A 25,092-nucleotide genomic window follows, 5' to 3' on the forward strand; every position below is an offset into this window, starting at 1 on the left:
AATGGAATTTACATGGTATAAAACTCTTGAATAGATAAGTAAATACTTTTAAATAACAAATCTAGTAGAGAGGAAGATTCTGAAACCTATAAAAATAAGTGTTAAAACAGATCATTAAAACAACATTAAACTGGTCAAACTGGACAGAATACTCAAACAATACATTTAGCAAACATATCTGTAGTACATGAACGGTAAAAATGAGAAAGTGGGTCAAATTCAGCCCTGGTGTAAACAGGCAAAACTCCACTGAAATCAGTTAAGCTGTACCTGCTTATATAAGGGCTGGATTTGAAAAAATGGGGAAAAGATTTTTCTCAACTACACCTGTACAAATGTGAGCTATTGATTTTATTATCTGTGCTGCAATAGTGCTTAGAGTCCCCAACAAGAGACAGGGACTCACTATGCTAGACACTGCACACATATAATAACGAAAATACAATCCCTGCTCCAAAGATTTTACAATCTTTCTCTAAAGTTACAGTGGTGTAACTGAGAGCAGAATTTTGCTCAGAGTTGATAGCAGAGAATGTGAGGAAGTAATAGCATTGGTAAGCAGTTTTGTAGACGGAAGAGTTAGATAGTACACAAGTAACACAGGAAATGGAAATGAAAGACTACCATTGACAAAGTACTAGGTCCAGATAAGATACAGTATGTGTATGTGTGATAAAGGACATGGGGATAAAAATCAAGCAGATCTTAATCATCATTTTTGACATTGTCTGATGGCAGTTTAGATTTCTGAGGAGTGGCTGACACATACATAACACTTATCTGAAGAAAAAGTGTCAGACATCTAAAGATGTAGTCACAAACCAACCTTCAGTTGTGGGGCTTTTTTTTAGATGTTAAATGCAGATGATCACACAAAGTAGGCATAGTGTTCTTCTTCGATCTAGCCTGGAATAATTAATATGAATCTTAATTACATTAAATATGCATGTAGGTTAAGTCACAAAACCACCTCATGCTATCCAATAAAACCCCAAGAGGAAGTGAGTTGCTCACAGAGCAATAAGAAGCAGAGTAGAACTGAGCTGACAGACAGTATTTGCTCTAGAGAAACAAGAAACATGAAGTCGATGGTGCCTTTAGGCTTGATTGTAGCTACTTTTGCTCTTACTTCTTCTCGCTGTTTTGACAGGTAGAGCATTCTCGCTTTAACTGAACCTGGATAGAAACATTTTTGATGCTCAGATCTGTTACTCATTTCTTTCCTTTATGTTTTGAAGTGCAAAGGTATTTCGTGTGAAGCCTCAGAATGAAAAACAAGTGAACTTCTTGAAGTACTTGGCCAGCATTAAACAGGTGAGAAATTTTACAGGGGATTTGGGTTCTGGTTATTCAATACCTGGTATGTTGTGGTGTGGAAATTTTTAAATGACACTATATTACAAGACAATGTCATATTTTTATTGAGTTCTGACAACGTGCTCGGGACTGTACAGACATTAAACAAGACACAGCCCTTCTCCCCAGGGGCTTCCAATCTAGTTTAGAGACAGATAAAGCAGTTAAGACATCACAGACAAATTCTGCACTAACATATATATGCACAGCTGCCATTGAACTCAATGGAGGTTGCAGTCAAGTTTCTGAAGACAGAGTACTCTACACGCTATCCTCTGCTCCACAGGGTAAACTAATGCACCCCAAAAAGCCCCTACTCCCACAGAGGTGGTCAGAGCAGCAGCTCTGCTGAATTCTTCCCCATAGTCCTAGACTATTCAAAAGCTCTTTCTCTTTGCAGACTAGACAGATTTCCAACTGGAAGTTTCTGCTGATTGGACAAAGATACAGAGATCTTGAGGGATCCATGGATTTAATGGGGAAAAAATCCCATGCCAATTCTGAGGAAAACCCATTTCTCTTCCCAGATGGAATGAATCAGAGGAAAATATTTTCTAGCTGCTATGTGGCCTTTATGTTAACATAAGGGTTTTCTACATACAGAGCCTTTTAGAAAGTACTGTACCTGGCATTTCAGTATTATAGCAACTCCAGAGCTATTTTACTTAGGGGTCTATGAGAAGTTTATAAATCAGTCATAAAATGTTGCTCTTGTGTGAACCTTAGCATAAAAAGGTTTCTGTTCAGAAAAGAGGGCACTAAAATAGATATATGGCAGATTCAGCTGCTTTCAGCACACTTATCTTTCCATATCAACCCTTGGGTTTATGTATGATCAAGATGTTTATAAAGCAAAAATGTAAAACAGTTTTTGAAAACCATGCAGGGGTTCCATTGACATTTTAATGGAACTGTTATGACTTCAGTGGCAGCATGACAAGCTGACTTTTCCACACTGTGTAACCTAAGGACTTTTCAAAAACTATGTTGCTGTAATTAATCCAAATAAATAAAAGCAACAAGAAGCACCAGTTTATAATCAAAATAACCCCAAAGTGCTAGGAAATTTTTTCAAATTAAACATATTTTTCCTCCCCACATCAAGAAAACATCTAAAGTCACTTAAAAATACTGAACAAAATTGGACCATATTTTCGGAGACTACAAAAATATATTGTTTGAAAGTTTCCATAATTTTCAGCATGATGCAATGTAAATTGTATGCTATCTACATCTCCAAAAAGAGGTGTTGATCTTGGAATGCCTAACACATTATTAACTATGCAGATAAAAATGAAATGCTGTGCATTTACATAATAACTTCTAGTGAACCTGGTCTTTCTCCCATTGAAGTCAATGTCAACATTCTCTTTTTGGAATGGGAATTTTGCCATTGGCTACAATAACAAAAGGATTGTGACTTCTACTATAATATTAAAAGAAGTTCTACTAACATCTAAACAGCAGCAGAACTGGAGCATCACCTTTTCATAAAAGCAGGGGATGAATCTTAGATTCACGCTTGTGTGTTTTAAATGAAGGACCCTCCTAATCCAGCTCTAATTGAAACCAATGGGAGTTAGAGCAGACATGTAATGCCTTTTCATTGGGGCCCCAGTTTCACTTTCTTCGGGTTTGTAGGTATCCTGAAACATGTTTTGTCAACTGGAGCAAAGATACAATTGCAGTTGTCTTCTCCTGTTTGCCTTCAAGGGAGTATTTTAGGAAAAAATATTATTTTTAAATCATAATCTAAAATTACACCAATTATGAATGGTCAATTCAAGAGCAGTTGAAAAATGGTCCTTCATAGCAGACTCGAACTTCTGAGATGGTTCCATTCTCAGAAATATATAGAAATAGGGCTTTATTTCAAAGAGAAAACAAAACACTGACCTATAATGGTTCTCCTGAGCATTAAACTACTCACCATTCACAAGTGCACGCTTGACTTTGACTACATACTAAAATGAGACACTTTGAATTTCTCCCTGTGCAGCTTGACTTCTGGCACCCAGATTCAGCCCCTCATATAGTCACTCAGATGCAGGTGGATTTCCATGTCAGTGCGCATCAGTCTAGATCTGTCCAGACCCTCATGGAGCAGAATGAAATACAATATGAGTAAGTTTTACTTAATTATTCTAGCCCAATGGAGAATAAAAGGAAGTTGTCTGGAGACCAGTGGGGAGGTTTTCAGAAACACCTAACTGTCTAAGGAGCTCACGTCCCTCTGACTTTCAATTAATCCCATATCTGTTGCACTCCACTCAAACAAGAAAACCTTTAGACAGGAATACCATTGTATAGGGTTGTGCAATGTCCAAGGATTTAGATTTTACTTTGGTTCCGAGTGCTAAGAATTTTGCATCAACCTTAGTTTACCGAAACCACTTCTCTGATTTGTTTTAATGCTATAGAATCCCAACAACACAACAAAGCCCCCTAATCTTGTAAAGGATGCATGGGGCAGACCCTTACACATACATGGAGTCCCACTGACTTTGATGAGCATTGTGGGTGCTCTGTACTGCTAAAAATCAAGCCCAATGTGTCCTCAGATGGATACCCACAAAAAAAGGAAATGTGGGTGTTAATCGGCTTGTCACCATCTGTAAAATGAGGATAATAATTACATCACAGTGAGACTTAATTCGTAAGTGTGTGCAAGTGCTTTGACGTCCTCAGATAAAAGACCCTAGAGAAATAGCACACACTATTAATATAGTGGGCTCAGCAGAGAGAGAATGATTGAGTACCTAGAGACCTACAACTTTCTTCAACGCTTTAAGCCATTGTCTGAAGTAAACTCAACTATACTAAAAATAATGTCCTGGAAGAGTGTTATCTTTCTGAACCAAGTACAAGGACTTTACTGCAGTTAGTCTGTATGGCGTTTTTCCTATGGCTTGATAATACTATGTTATTAAATATACCTGATGAGAGAGGAAGGATGGTCCAGTAGTTAGAGTGCTAGCCTAAGACTCAGAAAATCCACAAGCTCAATTCCTTGCTCTGCCACAGAATTTGTATGTGACCTTGGGCTCTTAGGGCTTCTCTACACTTAAAACGCTACAGTATGCTTAGTGCCCTTAGATCTAGTATGGGTGCTCCACTGTAGGCGCATCTGTGCCTCTAATCAGAGAATTTTGGTAGCAGTCCATTTGGCCCACACATGCGCCCTCCCTCCCGCATGCTCTGCCATAAGGCTATCTAGCGCTGCGCAGGCCAACTGCCCTTGGTTCCTTCTCAGCCGCCCTTGGCCTGAGACGGAACGAGTAGCAGTCCAGTTCACTCACTTATGTTATATTTAATAGTGTTCGTTTATAGTTCTTCTTAGAGTTTCCATTCTTTTTTGTAGTATTTTAAAGTTTCCGTTCTTCAATTCTAAAAAAAATAAAAAATATTTTGATTGGTTTTCCCACCTTTGTTGTGAGATTGCCCCCGTAGGAGCATGCTTGGTTCCCCTGGCTTTAAAAGGTCCCTCTCCTTCAGGAAAGCAATTCCCATAACTGACAGACACTCTTGCTGCATCCGGTGCCTTGTAGAGGGACACATCCAGCAGAAGTGCACCTTTTGCCACCAGCTGGAAGCTAGGTCCCGAAAGAACTGGGAGCTAAAGCTGAAATTCCTCCTCATGGATGACACTCTTAAACCAGCTCTGATCCAGTCCTAAGTCCTCTCCAGGATGCAGATCATCCCCAGAGCTATCTGGCACTCTATTGGCAATATATGTAGAACATGCACGCTATAATGTCTAGTATCAGGGGGTAGCCGTGTTAATCTGTATCCACAAAAACAATGACACATGAAGAGAAGGGACTTACCTCACAAGTGGAGAACCAGTGTTGACAGGGCCAAATCGATCAGGGTCGATGTAGTCCACTCGCAATAATAGATGAGGAGGTGTCATTTTCAGGAGAGGCAAAGCTGCTTTTGTAATGAGCCAACCATTCCCTGTCCCTATTCAAGCCCAAATTAATGGTGTTAAATTTGCAAATGAATTTTAGTTCTGCAGTTTCTCTTTAAAGTCTGTTTCTGAAGTTTTTTTGTTCAAGTATAGCTACTTCTAAATCTGTTATAGAATGTCCAGGGAGATTGGTGTCGCTAGAGTAGATATGGGGACAGAGTAGGCAACGAGGTTTGTTACAGGGATTGGTTCCTGGGTTAGTGTTTCTGTGGTGTGGTGTGTAGTTGCTGGGGAGTATTTGCTTCAGGTTGGGGGGCTGTCTATAAGTGAGGACTGGCCTGCCTCCCAAGGTCTGTGAGAGTGAGGGATCGTTTTCCAGGATAGGTTGTAGATCGTTGATAATGTGCTGGAGAGGTTTTAGCTGGGGGCTGTATGTGATGGCCAGTGGTGTTCTGTTATTTTCCTTGTTGGGCCTGTCCTGTAGTAGGTGATTTCTCGGTACCCGTCTCGCTCTGTCAATCTGTTTCCTCACTTCCCCAGGTGAGTATTGTAGTTTTAAGAATGCTTGATAAAGATCTTGTAGGTATTTCTCCCTGTCTGAGGGATTGGAGCAAATTCGGTTGTATCTTAGGGCTTGGCAGTAGACAATGGATCGTGTGATGTGTCCTGGATGGAAGCTGGAGGCATGTAGGTAAGTATAGCAGTCAGTAGGTTTCCGGTATTCTGGTGTTTATGTGACCATCACTTATTTGCACTATAGTGTCCAGGAAGGGGATCTCTTGTGTGGACTGGTCCAGGCTGAGGTTGATGGTGGGGTGGAAACTGTTGAATATTGGTGTAAAGAGCTTCTACAGGCCACTATCCTCAGACAGACAAAAACCTACAAGATCTTTATCAAGCATTCTTAAAACTACAATACCCACCTGGGGAAGTGAGGAAACAGATTGACAGAGCGAGATCCTATGCTACCAGCACTCCTAGCTATCTTCGAGACACCACCGACTTCCTGAGGAAACTACAATGCATTGGTGATCTTCCATGGATGTAGAAGCTCTTTACACCAATATTCCACATGAGGATGGACTACAAGCTGTTCAAGAACAGTATCCTGATGAGGCCATGGCACACCTGGTGGCTGAGCTTTGTGACTTTGTCCTCACCCACAACCATTTCAGATTTGGGGACAACTTATACCTTCAAGTCAGTGGCACTGCTATGGGTACCTGCATGGCCCCACAGTATGCCAACATTTTTACGGCTGACTTAGAACAACGCTTTCTCAGCTCTCGACCCCTAGCGCCCGTCCTCTACTTGCCATTAATTTGGGCTTGAATAGGGACTGGGAGTGGCTGGCTCATTACAAAAGCAGCCCTGCCTCTCCTGGAATTGACACCTCCTCATCTATTATTGGGAGTGGACTACATCCACCCTGATCGAATTGGCCCTGTCAACACTGGTTCTCCACTTGTGAGGTAAGTCCCTTCTCTTCATGTGTCATTATACAATGCCTGCATCTGAATTTTCACTCCATGCATCTGAAGAAGTGGGTTTTTTACCCACGAAAGCTTATGCCCAAATAAATCTGTTAGTCTTTAAGGTGCCACCAGACTCCTTGCTATATTGTCTGTCACAACTTTTGTTTGAGTCTCTCTGATGAGAGGGAGTAAGTGTGTGCAGGCATTTCTGACAGCTCTTAGTTCCAAAAGATTGTTATGGAGGACCAATTCCATGAGAGACCACTTGCTCTGGATTTTGCGGTGATTTAGGTGGGCTTCCCATCCTATTAGGCCAGGTCTACACTAACCCCCCCACTTCGGACTAAGGTACGCAAATTCAGCTACGTTAATAACGTAGCTGAATTCGAAGTACCTTAGTCCGACGTTACCGCGGTCCAGACGCGGCAGGAAGGCTCCCCCGTCGATGCTGCGTACTCCGCTCGCCGAGCTGGAGTACCAGCGTCGAAGGCGAGCACTTCCGGGATCGATCCGGGATCGATTTATCGCGTCTTAACCAGACGCGATAAATCGAACTCAGAAAATCGATTGCTTACATCCGGACCCGGATGTAAGTGAAGACGTACCCTTAGAGAGGCATCTGTTGTTAGAATCAGTGTTGGTGGGGGTTGCGTGAAAGGGATGACTGCATAGATGTTGGATGGTTCTTGGATGTTGTTTGGTACAGAGGTGGTAGCTAGGTTGACAGAAGAATTCTTCTAATGCTATCTACACAAGGACTTTGGTCGGCTTAGCAACACTGGTTGGGGGCGTGGATTTTTCATACCCCTCATCAATGTAGTTAAACTAACTTAATTTTCTAGTATAGACTAGGCCAAAGTATCTCTGTGCCTTAGATCCCCATCTATGAAATAGGGATAGTTCTTCCCTATCTCACAGAGGTGTTGTAAGAATAAACCCATTAAAGTCTGTGAGGTGCTCACAGGCTATGCCAATGGGCCTTATAAGTACCTTAGATCATTGGTTTTCAATCTGTTGTCCACAGACCCCTGGGGGCCTGCAGTCTATGTCTAAGATTTCCAAAGGGGTCTGCTCCTCCACTTGAAATTTTTTAGGGGTCCACAAATGAAAAAAGGTTGAAAATCACTGCCTTAGACAGACTTATTGAATGTGATTAATATTTTCTTTACCAGCCAGCATATATATGTATTATTTTGTATTGTAGAATTTTATTGCATAACCTGCAAGAAGAGATTGAAAAACAATTTGATGGCAAGAGGAATTTTACTGGCAGACACAGTTACACAAAATACAATGACTGGGACAAGGTATGGTACAAAGCTTACGGATTTATGGGCAAATCCTGGCCTCCCCGTCACAGCTGCAGAGGTCTCTTTGGCAAGACTTGTAGAGGCCTCTCCAGCAGGATTTGAAAAGGCCACAGAGAAAGTGTACACCTTTTGCACAGAATGGGGCCCCATCCCTGTGGGTTAATCATGTGCAATGGAGTTTGGGAACGGGACATTGTGGGGGAGAAGTGGGATCAGAGAATCTGCCACCATACAAATCCCTCTGCACAAAGGGAATGGGAGGACAGGGAGAAATTATTGAGAGGCCATTCCTGCTTCCAAGTAGCCACCAAGGAGCATCTCTGCAGCTCCCCTGAAGCCTTGAAGAGGGAAGGGGGAAATGAGATTGCTTCGATTTTCCCCTGTATATAACCCAAGCAGCCAGCCAAATTACTCAGGTTGGGGAAAGGACATTTAACCCTTTGAGACAAATGGAGCCCTGAATCAAGAAAACAAGAAAGCATGTGCTTACGTCCTACTGGCTTAAAGGTAAGCATGTGATTACATGCTGCCCTGAATGAGGATGCTTTCCTGAATCAGTACTGTAAGCAGAGACAGTCTCCCTTTGATTGTGAATCATATTTAATCCAAAACTTGTTCAGTAACTGCACATAATTTATTAATCTAGATTGCTGCCTGGACTTCTAGAATTGCTAAAATTTATCCAAAACTGGTCTCCCGCATCCAGATTGGAAATACTTTTGAAAAGCAACCTATGTACCTCCTTAAGGTATGCATTTCTTTCCGGTGAGATTACGCACATGAAGAGTGGTTCAGATATTCAAATATCTTACCAATTAATTAAGTAGAGGTGAAAACAGCATCATACATAAATAATACTGCTCCAATTTATTAAATTTCCAATGCTAATATGAAGAAACACATTTAGATGACATATTGCCTTAGAGAGTGACCAGATTTAACACTGACACTGCAGTTGGGAAATAGCAATGGAGATATAGGGTTTGCAGAGGCAGATTGGATACTGCAGTGATGTCTGTGGTAAAAGGACCTGGACAGACAGATATAAGCCAATACTGAGTACATTAGCTATGGTCCCTTAAATATGGTCTAGATCAGGGGTCGGCAACGTTTGGCATGGGACGGCGAGCCGCGGCCAGTGGGGGCCGCGATCGGTCGAACCTGCTGCATCAGCAGGTAAATAAACTGGCCCGGCCCACCAGGGTGCTTACCCTGGCGAGCCGCGTGCCAAACGTTGCCGACCCCTGGTCTAGATGCTGAATACCTAACAAAAGATCTACCAAAATACACAGATCAGTGGGTCTTCATTTAGAGCCAAATCCTGTAAGCCTTACTTAGACAAGACTTCTGTGAGAAGGGCTCAAATCTCATGGATCACACCCATGGGGTGAGGATGGAGTGCTGCTCTCATAGCATTTCCCTCCTCTTTTGGGACCATGGAGAAACTCCTCTCCTGCGCAGGGACTCTGTTGCTGAGAGAAAGAGAAGTGGAAGAGAGGCCCAGCCACTTTCTGTGTCTCATACTGAGGCAATGGATATCCAATAAGGAGTTAATCCTGCTTGAAATAACATTTCCCATCAAGGCTTTTCAATTCTGTGTCAGAGGAGAAATGCTGCAGCCAGTATAAAAGTGAACTGGGTTCTAGCCATACACAAAATACCCATGGTTTAAAAGCCCAGTAGTCTTGAATCTCAGTTACCCCATTTAGACTAGGGGCAAAATAAATGAGTTTGCAGACCACATTTTTAACACTCGATAAGTTTTCTGCACACAAAAACTATATACTTTCAACGTGAATGACTTACTGTAGGTTAAGAGAAAACAATCAAAACAAAAAATAGTAAAGTCTTCATGAGACAGCAGCATGTTTCATGTCTCACGAAATGGCAGTTGCTTCTTCAGACAATAGTCTATGTGATATTTAAAGCAACCATAAAAGAAAACAAGATCATAGTAGTTATATAGCTGCAAGCTCCATAGTAGGTAACTAAACTGACATTTTCCTTCTACCATACAGAAGAGAGGGGCAGGTTTCATGGCATCACTATTCATATCAGATCTGAATGTTCTAAATATAAAGTGCAGCATTCACTACTTTGGATACTTTTTTTTTCTGTAAAGTTCTCTCAAAGGGCCACAGGCTAAGAGGGGCATGTTTTATCTTGTAGAAGTGTCACTGTGGGCTCTACTGGGCCCAGTTAACAGAGGAATAGCTCCACAATGAAGAAGAGTAACATCTTTGTCTTTGAGCAGGTTGGGAAGGAGAGCGGCAGGAAGAAGGCCATCTTCATGGACTGTGGGATCCATGCACGAGAATGGATCTCACCTGCATTCTGCCAGTGGTTTGTGAAGCAGGTGAGCAAACATGAGCTTATTCAGATAGTCCACATCCAGAATTTTGCTAGGGGTTATATCCTGGCCTCCTTCCTTTGCTGTATGGAGTTATGTAGCCTAGCCATGCTCACTTATCACAGAGTACTACTTGTATCCTATGGTGGGTGCTCCACCAAGAGTAGCTAAATATCCTTTCCCCAGCAATTAAATGGAATGTGAAAGATACCTCATAGACTGTAATAACTGTTCTGTAGGAGAGGAGAAGAAAGCCAGATTGGAGACTTGCCCCTTTTCTCAGATGTGGCTGTTGTTGGGGTGGAGTAAGAGAAGCAGGATCTGAAAAAGGGTGGGGCCAGGAATGAGGGGTTCAGGGTATGGGAGGGGGCTCTGGGCTGGGGCAAGGGGTTGGGGTATGAGAGGGGGTTCAAGGATCTGGGCTCGGGGTGCAGGCTCTGGGGTGGGGCCGGGGATGAGGAGTTTTGGGGTGCAAGAAGGGGCTCTGGGTTTCGGGGGGCTCAGGGCTGGGGGCAGGGGGTTGGGATGCGGGCTTACCTTGGGCGGCTCCCAGTCAGAGGTGCAGAGGGGGTGCTAAGGCAGGCTTCCTGCCTATCCTGGCACCGTGGTCCGCACCGCACCCCGGAAGCAGCCAGCAGCAGGTCCGGCTCCTAGGCTGAGGCGCGCAAGCGGCTCCATGCGGCTCTCGCCCGCAGGCACCGCCCCGCCCCCAGCTCTCATTGGCTGGTTCCCAGCCAATGGGAGTGCGGAGCAGTGCTCGAGGTGGGGGCAGCGTGCGGAGTCCCATGGCCCCCCACCTAGGAGCCGGACCTGTTGCTGGCCGCTTCCAGGGTGCAGCGCGGTGTCAGAATAGGGAGGAACTAGCCTGCCTTAGCCGAGCAGCACCGCCGACGGGACTTTTAATGGCCTGGTCAGCGTTGCTGACCAGAGCCACAGCGACCCAGTACCTTACATTCCGCGACCCAGTACTGGGTCGCAACCTGCAGTTTGAAAACCACTGCACTAACCATACTTCTGTGTACGTGTCTCTCTCTTACAGGCAGCCAGGACCTATGGGAAGGACAAGATCATGACACATCTATTGGACAGTCTGAACTTCTATGTTCTCCCAGTGTTCAACATTGATGGCTATGTCTGGAGCTGGACTCAAGTACTACCCACATTTAGTTATTTTCTATCGCTCACCTATTTTAGTGTCTGAGAGTCATTAAGATTTTACATCCCCACTTAAAATAAAAACATCTCTCTAGGACCTTGAAGTTATTATTCCGCTTGGAAATAGTGACTATAATATAATAACATTTAATATTCCTGTGGTGGAAAGAACACCTCAACAGCCCAACACTGTGACATTTAATTTCAGAAAGGGGAACTATGCAAAAATGAGGAGGTTAGTTAAACAGAAATTAAAAGGTACCGTGTCTAGAGTGAAATCCCTGCAAGCTGCATGGACACTTCTCAAAGACACCATAATAGAGGCCCAACTTAAATGTATACCCCAAATTAAAAAACACAGTAAAAGAACTAAAAAAGAGCCACATTGGCTTAACAACCATGTAAAAGCAGTGAGAGATAAAAAGGCATCTTTTAAAAAGCAGAAGTCAAATCCTAGTGAGGTAACTAGAAAGGAGCATAAACACTGCCAAATTAAGTGTAAAAATGTAATAAGAAAAGCCAAAAAGGAGTTTGAACAACAGCTAGCGAAAAACTCAAAAGGTAATAACAAAATGTTTTTTAAGTACATCAGAAGCAGGAAGCCTGCTAAACAACCAGTGGGGCCCCTGGACGATCGAGATACAAAAGGAGCACTTAAAGACAATAAAGTCATTGCGGAGAAACTAAATGAATTCTTTGCTTCAGTCTTCACGGCTGAGGATGTTAGGGAGATTCCCAAACATGAGCCGTCCTTTATAGGTCACAAATCTGAGGAATTATCACAGATTGAAGTGTCACTAGAGGAGGTTTTGTTAAATTAATTGATAAATTTAACAGGAACAAGTCACCGGGACCAGATGGCGTTCACCCAGGAGTTCTGAAAGAACTCAAAGGTGAAATTGCAGAACTATTAACTATGGTTTGTAACCTGTCCTTTAAATTGGCTTCTGTACCCAATGACTGGAAGATAGCTAATGTAACGCCAATATTTAAAAAGGGCTCTAGAGGTGATCCTGGCAATTACAGACCGGTAAGTCTAACATGAGTACCGGGCAAATTAGTTGAAACAATAGTAACGAATAAAATTGTCAGACACATAGAAGAACATAACTTGTTGGGCAAAAGTCAACATGGTTTCTGTAAAGGGAAATCATGTCTTACTAATCTATTAGAGTTCTTTGAAGGGGTCAACAAACATGTGGACAAGGGGGATCCAGTGGACATAGTGTACTTAGATTTCCAGAAAGCCTTTGACAAGGTCCCTCACCAAAGGCTCTTATGTAAATTAAGTTGTCATGGGATAAGAGCGAAGATCCTTTCATGGACTGAGAACTGGTTAAAAGACAGGGAACAAAGGGTAGGAATAAATGGTAAATTTTCAGAATGGAGAAGGTTAACTAGTGGTGTTCCCCAAGGGTCAGTCCTCGGACCAATCCTATTCAACTTATTCATAAATGATCTGGAGAAAGGGGGCAACAGTGAGGTGGCAAAGTTTGCAGACAATACTAAACTGCTCAAGATAGTTAAGACCAAAGCAGACTGTGAAGAACTTCAAAAAGATCTCACAAAACTAAGTGATTGGGCAACAAAATGGCAAATGAAATTTAATGTGTATAAATGTAAAGTAATGCACATTGGAAAAAATAACCCCAACTATACATACAATATGATGGGGGCTAATTTAGCTACAACTAATCAGGAAAGAGATCTTGGCATCATTGTGGATAGTTCTCTGTCCACGCAGTGTGCAGCGGCAGTCAAAAAAGCAAACAGGATGTTAGGAATTATTAAAAAGGGATAGAGAATAAGATGGAGAATATCTTGTTGCCTTTATATAAATCCATGGTACGCCCACATCTTGAATACTGCGTACAGATGTGGTCTCATCTCAAAAAAGATATACTGGCATTAGAAAAGGTTCAGAGAAGGGCAACTAAAATGATTAGGGGTTTGGAACGGGTCCCATATGAGGAGAGATTAAAGAGGCTAGGACTTTTCAGCTTGGAAACGAGGAGACTAAGGGGGGATATGATAGAGGTATATCAAATCATGAGTGGTGTGGAGAAAGTGAATAAGGAAAAGTTATTTACTTGTTCCCATAATATAAGAACTAGGGGGCCACCAAATGAAATTAATGGGCAGCAGGTTTAAAACAAATAAAAGGAAATTCTTTATCACACAGCGCCCAGTCAACCTGTGGAACTCCTTGCCTGGGGTTGTGAAGGCTAGGACTAGGGTTTAAAAGAGAACTAGATAAATTCATGGAGGTTAAGTCCATTAATGGCTATTAGCCAGGATGGGTAAGGAATGGTGTCCCTAGCTCTGTTTGTCAGAGGTTGGAGATGGATGGCAGGAGATCACTTGATCATTACCTGTTAGGTTCACTCCCTCTGGGACACCTGGCATTGGTCACTGTCAGTAGACAGGATACTGGGCTGGATGGACCTTTGGTCTGACCCAGTATGGCCATTCTTATGTTCTTATGTTATGTTCTTAGAGTACAATACTGTAACAAACTGTTTAATAGATCCAGGATTCCCTTAGATTGCCAATACTTCCCTCTAGTGTAAAGTAATGCACGTTGGAAAAAATTATCACAAAATGATGGGGTCTAAGTTAACTGTTACCACCCAAGGAAGATCTAGTTGTTATTAGGATATTAGGAACCATTAGGAAAGGGATAGATAATAAGACTGAAAATATAATAATGCCACTATATAAATCCATGGTACACACACACCTTAAATATTGTGTGCAGTTCTGGTCACCCCATCTCAAAAAAGATGTATTAGAATTGGGAAAAGTACACAGAAGGGCAACAAAAATGAGTAGGGGAATGGAACAGCTTCCATATGGGGAGCAATTAAAAAGAATGGGGCTGTTCAGCTTAGAAAAGAGACCAACTAGGGGGGAATATGGTAGAGGTCTATAAAATCATGAATGCTGTGGAGAAATTAAATAAGGAAGTGTTGTTTACCCCTTCGCATAACACAGGAACTAGGAGTCACCTGAATAAATTAATAGGCAGCAGCTTTAAAAACACGCAAACGGAAGTACTTCTTCATACAATGCACAGTCAATCTGTGGAACTCATTACCAGGGGACATTGTGAAGGCCAAAAGTATAACTGGGTTCAAAAAATGAATTAGATAAGTTAATGGTGGATAGGTCCATCAATGGCTACTAGCCAAGATGGTCAGGGATGCAACCCCATGCTCTGGAGGTCCCTAAACCTCCAACTGCCAGAAGCTTGGCCTGGACGACAGGAACTGAATCACTCAAAATAGTCCTGTTCCGTTCATTTCCTTTGAAGCATCTGGCACCGGCCACTGTCAGAAGACAGGCTACAGGGCTACACAGATCATTGCCCTGAGCCAATATGGCTTTTTTATGTTCTTGTTCAAGACTGAGAATCACATCATTTTCCATATGGAGGATCATAGGTTTTTTATTTTTAGTTCATGTCACTACCAAAACCTTAGGATAAAATTAACCCAGGTAAAGTAGGAGGGCTTGATCAAAGTCCTTGATACCATATAAGTCCCTCATTGACCTTTTGTGGAGATGGGGAAATGGATGAAGAGGTAACACAGCCAGTCCTTTGCATCTTCTGCTAATCATAGTGGGGCTCTACGCTGGCCCTGAATAGGCTGGTGCAGAGAATACTATTTACGTTGGAATGGGATGGCGATACCTGATCCACACTTACACCAATCCAACTGCCCCAACCCCATGCATAGGGGACACCAAAAGCTGTGCCCCTTCTTCAGACAACAGTGGGGGCCGCGCTGTGTTGCAGTCCATGGACTGGCTGTGCGGGGTAGATTCTATCCCCTGCCCCTATACAAGCTTGATTACATGGGTTACATGGAGCAGGGGGTATATATGAATTTCACCCATTAATAATTACTTCATTGCTTCTCAAATATGATAGATTGTTCTAAGATCAGAACAGGACGCTTTCTCTTTGTATTCTCTGCAGCTCTCAGTACTTTATCTGCAGTCACATCAGGCCCTGTGTTTATAGTTACTTGAAACCATCATATACAGCCAGCTGGGAACTGAAATCCAAGCAAATGGGAAGAAAAATGCCTGTTCTAATTGTTCAGTTCTTTGCTAACACATTGTAGACTTGAGGTACAGTTCATGCTTTGGAGACTCAGACTGACACAGGAAAAATTAATTAGCTGTGCATTCCCAGTGGACTGCTTTTCCTTTGACTGGTATTGTCTTTTATTTTAAAGATGAAAGTCCTCCTGTTAACCATGTAGATTTTAGACAAGTTCTGAATCAATTTTTACCTTTCACAATGTGCCCAATCTGAGAAAATAAGGAAGATGAGGTTTAAATATTTTAATCATTTTGTCTTGCAGGATCGCATGTGGAGAAAGAACCGTTCCAAAAACTCCAGCACCAACTGCATTGGTACTGACCTGAACAGGAACTTTGCTGCTGCGTGGGGCAGTAAGTAATTTAACTAAAATAAAGAAGATATTAAAACTAATCAGCAGGAGTTGGTTGATGATGTGGGTAAATTGGTCAGTCAATGAAAATGAAGAAGTTTAATATTCCAATTAACACTTAACTAAATTTAGGCTGTAATTCAAATAATGATAAACTGTGAATACAAATCTTATTTGCAGCTACTGGTTTCATCTCAGATGACCCATGTGATGAAATCTACTATGGACCTGCACCAGAGTCAGAGGATGAGACTAAAGCTGTTGCCACCTTCATTCGTAACCACCTATCTTCCATCAAGGCGTACCTGACCATCCATGCTTATTCTCAGATGCTGGTGTTCCCTTATGGCTATACTTTCCATAAAGCACCTAATCACAATGAACTGGTATGTAGAGAAAAATAGACCCATGATGAGTTTGTAAGGGCTGAATTTGATCTCACACATCACTGACTTCAGCAGAGCTACTCATGATTTATACCAGGATAAATGAAATCAGAATCAGCTTGGGTAGCTTACTCATGTAAACTTTTGGAAACTATGAATCCAGTCATCTGAGGCCTGGTCTACACTGGCGGGGGGGAGTTCGATCTAAGTTATGCAACTTCAGATACGTGAATAACGTAGCTAAAGTCAACGTACACCTCTACCCCGATATAACGCTGTCCTCGGGAGCCAAAAAATCTTACCGCGTTATAGGTGAAACTGCGTTATATCGAACTTGCTTTGATCCACCAGAGTGCGCAGCCCCGCCCTCCCGGAGCGCTGCTTTACCGCGTTTTATCCAAATTCGTGTTATATCAGGGTAGAGGTGTACTTAGATCTACTTACCACCATGTCCTCACTGTGGTAAGTCGACGGCTGACGCTCCCCCGTCTACTCCACCTGTGCTTCTCGCTCCGGTGGAGTCCCGGAGTCGATGGGAGAGCGCTCGGCAATTGATTTATTGTGTCTAGACTAGAGGTGATAAATCGACCCCCGCTGGATCAGTCGCTGCCCATCAATCCAGCACGTAATGTAGACATGCCCTTAGCTATTGAGACCTTCACATGGGTTCTTGTGTGCCTTCAACTCCCATTTAAAGCTGGTGAAAATTTTTCAACTGAAACTTTTAAAAAAAATCAATGACTTTTATTAAAATGTGAAATTTTCACATCTTTATTTGCTTATATTTTTTATGGAATTGGAAAATGAAACATTTAGTCAGTTTTTCTTTTTCTTGTTTTCTTTTCAATTTAGTATTTTTTCTTTTTTAGAGGCAAAATAGGAGAAGGAAATAAAGGTGGAAAGAGGGAGAAATAGGGAAAATAAGATAACTTAGTTTTTTCCATATTCTGTTTTCAACAAATATTGTGAAATATTTCAAATAATCAAAAACATTTCTTTTCAAAACATGTGGAATAAACACAACTTCAAGTTACTTGTGGTTTTCTCCCTCCCCATTATCCAACCAGCTCTGCTCCTATTATCTACACAGACATCCATCAGCACCTCAGAGGAGGAGATCAGACCCCTCTCTACATTTGCAGCCAAACTCAACCTTTTCTTACCGGATCACTGTCAAATTTAACAAGCTCCAAACTGCACCCTCTCTAAATGCCCACCCAATAAAGAAAATATATATATATATATATATACCAAACCCTCCAATGTAAGTGTCTCCTTCAGCTGCTTGCTTAGCTAGGCAATCCAACAACAAAGCCATGATTATTAGATTGGCTGGACCTTTTTATTAGCTGCTTTTGCCCCATTTCTCTGTTTGCCAGATGCAGGTGATCATCTCCTGTTAAATATCAGATTTTATAGTAATTGTTCCTTAAGTGAATTTAGAAAGGTGATGGGCTGATCTAGAGCAAGCTCCTCGATAGGGATAGAGGCCTGCTTTCTGAGTCCTTAACCTCTCAAGTAAGACTGCCACAATGGCATTTGTGGTTTGGACACGATAGGAAATATCCTAAATCCACCAAATGAAAAATAAAACTTGCCACTAAACAACAACAAATGTCTAATCTTTCACTACTCTACCAATTTGTGCCACATTCAAACCAGTGATTTAGGCCTGAGGCACTACTGCAGTTTTATTCCAAGTTAACTCCAAAGGAGTAACACCAATGCAGAACTGGAGTAATACAAAAGGATCCTCATCCAATTACCGAGCCCCTCAATCTTTGTAATCCTTCTTCCAAAAGCTACTGAATGATGCCACAGAATAAGTGATTCCTTGATGACCATTTCCTTGGCCACTTTTGCTTTGAACTTAATTTGTAACACTGCTCTACAGCCAAAATGCTTCTGAAATAAATGTAGTCAAACTTTACTAATTCTGGGTCACTGAGAACGAAAATGATGCTTAAAATTGTTGATTGGCTCTAGTTTTCAAGATATGCTATTGGGTCAGTATATACGACCCTTGACTTGCGAATGGCGGAGGATAAGTGAGTTATAAAGGGAAGGGATCTCAATTTAAACCAGAAATGACTAAAATACATCTTTGACTGGATCTATGAATAAATCTATGACTGGGTTTGGACAGTACTTGCTTTTTAGGCAAAACAATGAAGCTGGTATTGCGTCATACATTATATGAATTGCATCATGTTATTCCTAGAAGTCATGGATGATGCAATCATAACGAAGCTTACATCACTCTGCTGAACAAATTGCCCTATATCAGCTCTAGAAATCATACAGTGTCATGCTCTCTTATTTGTCAGTGTTTGATTTTGCAAAGGGACACATTTCTGTTTAGCCAAAGTGAGCAGAGATGCCTCGTACTTGTGTGAAGAGTGCAGATAACTTCTGCTATGTTTGTGGTGAAGTGACTTTTGCATCACAAAAGCGCAGTATAACCACTATGGTTAAGAAAGCCTATCACCTTTATTTTGGCTGCAAAATTGGAGATCAGGACAAGAGGTGGGCCCCACACATATGCTGCAACACTTGTGCAACAAATCTTCGCCAGTGGTTGAACAGGAAAAGGAAATCTATGCCTTTTGCAGTGCCAATGATTTGGAGAGAGCCAACAGATCATACCAGCAATTGTTACTTCTGCATGGTGCCTCCAGTTGGGAAAGGTGTGTCAAAGAAGAAAAAGTGGACTGTGCATTATCCAAACATTCCATCAGCTATACGCCCAGTACCCCACGGAGAAGGACTGCCGGTTCCTGATGCACCAGAATCATTCTCACTTGAGTCAGACGAGGAACAGGAAGAGGATGAAACTTCTGGTCCTGAACCATCAATGTCACAGGACCCACATTTTCTCCCATCCTCCTCCTCTGAACCACACCTCATAACACAAGGTGAACTGAATGACCTTGTCAGGGATTTGGAACTACCCAAGAGTAAGGCAGAGCTGTTGGGCTCCAGACTACAGCAGTGGAATCTTATCATGTAAATCTTATCATGAAATATTATCATGTAAAGCAACCATAAACACATGAAAAGACCTAGGTTTACAATTTATGATTAAAACTCTACTATCTACACAATATACATAGACATAAAATGTAAAAACTTAAATATCTTAGAAACAGTAGCCAATCAGTTGTTTTAATTGTCATATTTGAATTCAGCACATCAAAATACATAATAAATAGCACATTTTATCTCTGAAGCAGACGACTTCTCAAAAATTGTAGAATAATGTAATCTACCCCCATTCTTACTGTATCACCTGCCAGATACCATGTGTGGAGATGAAACTCAATCCCGCTCTGCTGAAATCAATAGCAAAACTCTTGTTGATTTCACTAGGTGCAGGACTGAGCCCCTAGTTACCAATAACAACTTTTACACATAAGAGCCAATGTATCTTTCCATAGTTATGATGTAATGTTCTCTGAGAGTACAGGCAGAAAGAGGCAGGCACGTTCTAATTGTTAAGAAGACAGACTTTGTTCACCAAACAAATATGCTTTCATGGCATTTGCTCAACGTATTTAAATCTCCAAACAACTAGCTCTCCTTTTCACTCTCTCTCATTCTTCCTTTTGAAAACCAGACTGAAGTTGCTAAGGCAGCCGTGGAAGCTTTATCCAGCCTGTATGGTACAAAATACGAATATGGTGCATCGGCCACTCTAATCTGTAGGTATCTGAATTCATTTTCTTTTACATGTATTCAATTGCATCTCGTTATGAACACAAACCACTCATACCAAAAATGTTTAGTAATACAGGGACTTGCTGCCCCTTCCACCTCCAAAGAGAGAGGGAATAAAACCTGGCAGACTCCCAACTGGGGGCTGGCAAGGTCAAGGCAGTGAGGAGTGTTGCCTCTGCATACCATACCTCACTCCCTTCCCTGACCGCAGGGGAGATGCTAAATCTGTAGCTGGGGAGGGGATGGTCAGGAAGTGTGGGGTGGCTACTCTCTGTCCAATCAAACCTGTAGGACATTAGTATTAACCCCATCAGCTTTAACTTTAATTAAATGAACTTTCCTGCTTTCATAGTAATCCCTCCAGAGGAAAATTTTCTGGAGCAAGGTAAACTCTCTGATAGCCAAGAAGGCAGAAGGGATCAAAGGGAGCCAACACACGCACGCACACACACACACACACTTAATGTGCCTTATCTTGCTGCCCCATCTCTCTCTCTCTCTCACACACACACACACACACACACACACACACACACCACTTAATGTGCCTTACCCACTGGAAGATAAGGATTTTCTTCTCTCCTACATGGGAAAGACCCATGTAAAGGACAGTATGTTCCTCTGGTCCAGCTCTCTCAGACACAATTGTGCAGTGTTTGTGAGATCTATAGTTGGATCTGATGGAAGAAATACAGCATGAAGGCCAGGTTTTGCCATGTTTGTCTCTACCTGAGAAGAAGAGTGGAAAATTACATCAAAAATTATAATAAAGAATGCAAATTCACCAATATTTTGATCACCCAAAAAGGAGCCGGTTTAGTGCACAATTGTCATGCAAAGATGTGAGGTAGCCAAATGTAATTTTACAGCAAGATTCAGGATCCAAAATGTATTTTGGCCAGGAAAGACATTTCACTATATGCTGCTAGCATTTAAGTTTGCAAATTAAAGCATAGTAAATGAGAGAACCCAAACACCCTTGGCAAATAAATTCACTGAGCAAAAGCTTTTTTAAAAAAAATACAAAGGACTTCTAGGCTGTAACAGCAGAGGCCAACAGTTCAAGTGGGCTGTTTACTTGTTTTATTATTTACATTTACTATGGTAATGATTGGAATTAAAATGTCAATTTTGCAAGCCTGTCCACCATAAGGAACATGGATCGTGTTAGTGGGACACTGTCAAGTATCCAAATAGGTTTTCTTTTTTATGTAACTTTCCACTGTTTGTAAAAAAGTTTAGAAGCTTGAAATCAACATTAGTTTTATCCTTTTTATTTGGCAAATGCTGATTTTGTTTTCTTACAGCATGTAAGCCAACCTACCATTGTTTGCTAAGTGTGTATTCTTGTCATCAGCATTAGCAAACTTGTTATGAAGATGTCAGCCTGGTTTTGAGAATAGGGTTCCTTATTATTAGGCTCCTCGTTCAGTCTGGTGAATCAAAACATTACATGGTCTTGCATGAAAACAGAGGGTAGTACATTGAACTATGTGACTTATGATTTTGCTCTGGAGATTATATCTTTCAAATAGAAAGCTTGTTTTGGCACATGATGCTTTTTAAGCATCTATCTGTTAAGTCCTTGCCCAGTTCCAGTGGAAAACAACACAGTAAACACTGAAACTGTCACTCATTCCACCAGTGTTAGAAAAATCAGACCTTTTCCTGCCACTATCTTCAACAATATTTCCATAAAAATACTACAGTATTTCCATAAAAATTGTGACCCAAATTCTTCCTCTTATCATTATTGGAAGAGTAGCCTCCCACTTTCCCATAAGTAGACACTATACCTTTTCATTTGGTTTTGTTTTAAATTCTTTTTAGACAGAAGGACTTCTTCACTATCTCTGAATGAATTTTTCTTTGTTTAGATATCATCCTATTGTTACACTTCCCATATTCAATGAATGGCCATATACTTTTGGTCAAAAGTACCGTTATTTTAGATTAAAAGAACAACACAGGAAATGAAGTAAAATCTCTGAGCCAGATCCTCCCCTCATATAGTTAAGTCCTTTTACATACGAGTCTAATACATACTCCTGCAAGCTCTTCTGGGCAGGGACCTTGTCCTCATGCTTGACTACTAAGTGCCTAGCACATTATGGTGCTATATACACAATAATAATAATCTCAATGACCTCCCCATCCCTCTGACACACATACCCTCCAATTTAAAATGGTTTTTTGCCCCTTTTCTCCTGTCACTATGTTTCTGTAGTACCAACTAATTATGCCAATATTGTATGTTTTACAGACCCTACTTCTGGTAGCTCTGTGGACTGGGCTTATGATGAGGGCATCAAATACTCCTTCGTCTTTGAGCTCCGTGACAAGGGCAGATATGGTTTTCTCCTCCCTGAATCTAAGATAAAGTCAACTTGTAAGGAGACTATGCTGGCAGTCAAGTCTATTGCCAATTATATCCTCAACTATGCTTCATGACTCTTGCCATATGCACAGAGCATATTTTGCTTTCAAATAGTTAGAAATTTATTCCCTTCAGAGCCACTTTCAACCCATAGAAGAAAAAACAGTACCTATTAATAGCATTTGCTGACCTACCGCTGATATTTACAAACCAATAAACAAGTTTTTAAAATAAGCCAACAGAAATTGAGTTCAAGAATAACACTAATATTGAGCATAAGAGCACTTCTCATTCTTTAGCCCAGATTCAATAAGGTTCTTAAACATGTGCCTAAATTTAAGCACATGAATAGTCCCATTGAAATCCATTAATTACTAGAACTGGTTGAAAAAAACAAAACATTTTTAAAAAGACATTTTCCCCCATTTTTTCTGGAAATTTTAAAATGTCCAACTCCCCTTTACAGGTGAGGAAATTGGGATACAGAGCATTTGGGGCACCTGTTTTACATTAATTTACAAAAAAAGTCAACTAATCTTTCACTTCCAATTCCAGATTTCCTGTATTTTATTTTGCGCCTTGGGCTATAGGAACCCACCCCTCATGGATTAGATTTTTAGTCTACTATGAACATAAAACAGTTAGATTAATGGGCCCAGCCGATTCCCTCCACTTAGGTGAATGGAGAAAATCCAACGTGGGTGGAGTTAGGATGACCAGATAGCAAGTGTGAAAAATCGGGTCAGGAGGTGGGGGGGGTAATAGGTGCCTATATAAGAAAAAGCCCCAAAAATCGGGACTGTCCCAATAAAATCGGGACATCTGGTCACCCTAGGTGGAGTGGAGCCCCCTCACTATTGGAGTGAGGGAGAATCATCTCCCCAGCATGGGACACAGTGGAAACTGTTACACTGGTGTACCAGGAGTACCGAGCTCCTTGGGTTTTGAGAGGGAACAGCTGGGACAAAGATGCTTTCACCAACACCATCCCCTGTTGGCCCTGTGAATAACCACATGAATATCCCATTGAGAGTTAATGCTGCCTCAGGCAATGTAAGATTTCTGGGCTATTTTGGTTTGCATTTGGTTGGTCGATGGAAGGGCAGCACTTCAAAAACAATGAGTAAACTGTATCAGCTTTGAGACACTCCCCCGCCTCCCTGCAGCTGTCCACCCAGCATGGTGTCTGTGTTGGGGAGACATAACAGTCATCCACATACAGGAAGCCAACACAAACACAAGAGTAAATGTAGAAGAAATCAGATCAAATGAGTACTGAGCATACAGCTCACTGCAGTGCTCTATACCCTGGCACCCCAGGATCTCAACTAGTGGAGCAGGAATGTGATATGCTAGGAACAAATCACTGAGGACATGCAGCCAAGTGCAGTAACAGCAGGGGGAGTTGTTCCCTCAGTATGTCCATGTTGTCCATGTTTTCAGTCGCTTTGTTACTGAAGTATTAGCTATAAGAGAGAGACAAGGTGGGTGAAGTAATATCTTTTCTTGGAACAACTTCTGTTGGTGAGAGAGACGAGCTTTTGAGCTTACACAGAGCTCTTCTTCAGTCTGGGAAACTAACTCAAGTGAGGGAGGGCAGGCGGCTGCAGCCCCCCGAGTCCCGGAGCACCGGGAGGGTGGGCGGCACGCGGCCCCAGTCTCCCCAGCCCCAGCCAGAGCACTGGGGGCTGGAGGACTAGAGCCAAAGGGAGCGGTGGTAAGCAGGGGGTGGGGCTGCGCCTGGCTGTTTGGGGAGGCACAGCCTCTCCCGGCCTATGTGACCCACCGCCCATGGTTGGGGGTTGTTTGAATGTTCACCAGACACTGTCAGAACAACAGATGCAAAACCTGCAGACATAGCTCCACTGTTCAATGATCAACGCACACACACCCAACACACCTTTCAAGATCCGTGGCTCCTACACACACCTAGAACAACATGTGGGGCACCTCATCCAGTGCACTAAATGCCCCAATAGCAACTACGTGGGTGAAACCAGACAATCACTACGCTCTTGTCCACCTTGTCTCTCTAATATCCTGGGACCAACAAAGCTACAACAATTCTCCATATTAGCTATAATGACAGAATCGTCGCAACTGTATGATGGACAAGTTTACTTGCATGTGTCATACAAGCACTTGATGGGCCTTATTCTGCAGCCACTGACCTCAGTGGGAGTTGTGCTCTCAAGTGCACATACAGCATCAAGCTTAATGAGATCTGGCAAACCTGTTACACAGCTATACACACCATTTTCATTAGAACACCATTCTGGGAAGCCATAGGCTTTGAACAAGAAAAAGAATTCTAAGGTGCTTATAATGGGGGAGCAGCACATTTGGGAACCAACGTTCAACAGATATTTATCACACAGAGTCCGAGAGGAGGTCTTGAGAGTTCAGGTGACGACGGACACAAGAAATATTTCATAATTTTGCTTCTATTTATATATCTTCCGCTGCCAGAGAATAGTCTAAATTGGATCAACAGTGACACTCTGTGGGCAGGTTTTGCCACAACAGCCTAAGTTGTTAGGAATGGTGCTCTCTCAGATGCTTTCAGACATGTATATATACTGAAGACCAGTTA

The 25,092-nt window shown here is 41.9% G+C and overlaps 1 protein-coding gene across 1 annotated transcript; it reads left to right on the plus strand.

Annotated features, from left to right (window-relative positions):
• The first annotated feature begins 1,021 nt into the window (after positions 1 to 1,021).
• On the plus strand, positions 1,022 to 22,803 carry LOC135883444 (mast cell carboxypeptidase A-like). Its single transcript, XM_065410559.1, has 11 exons — positions 1,022 to 1,150; positions 1,239 to 1,314; positions 3,356 to 3,480; positions 7,946 to 8,048; positions 8,698 to 8,799; positions 10,306 to 10,407; positions 11,441 to 11,551; positions 15,930 to 16,020; positions 16,200 to 16,405; positions 20,022 to 20,106; positions 22,386 to 22,803. The coding sequence occupies exons 1-11, from the start codon at positions 1,080 to 1,082 to the stop codon at positions 22,571 to 22,573; spliced, it is 1,260 nt and encodes a 419-aa protein (XP_065266631.1). The 5' UTR covers positions 1,022 to 1,079; the 3' UTR covers positions 22,574 to 22,803.
• Positions 22,804 to 25,092: the final 2,289 nt, after the last annotated feature.

Source organism: Emys orbicularis, chromosome 9, assembly GCF_028017835.1.
Source record: "Emys orbicularis isolate rEmyOrb1 chromosome 9, rEmyOrb1.hap1, whole genome shotgun sequence".
Taxonomy (NCBI): Eukaryota; Metazoa; Chordata; order Testudines; family Emydidae; genus Emys; species Emys orbicularis.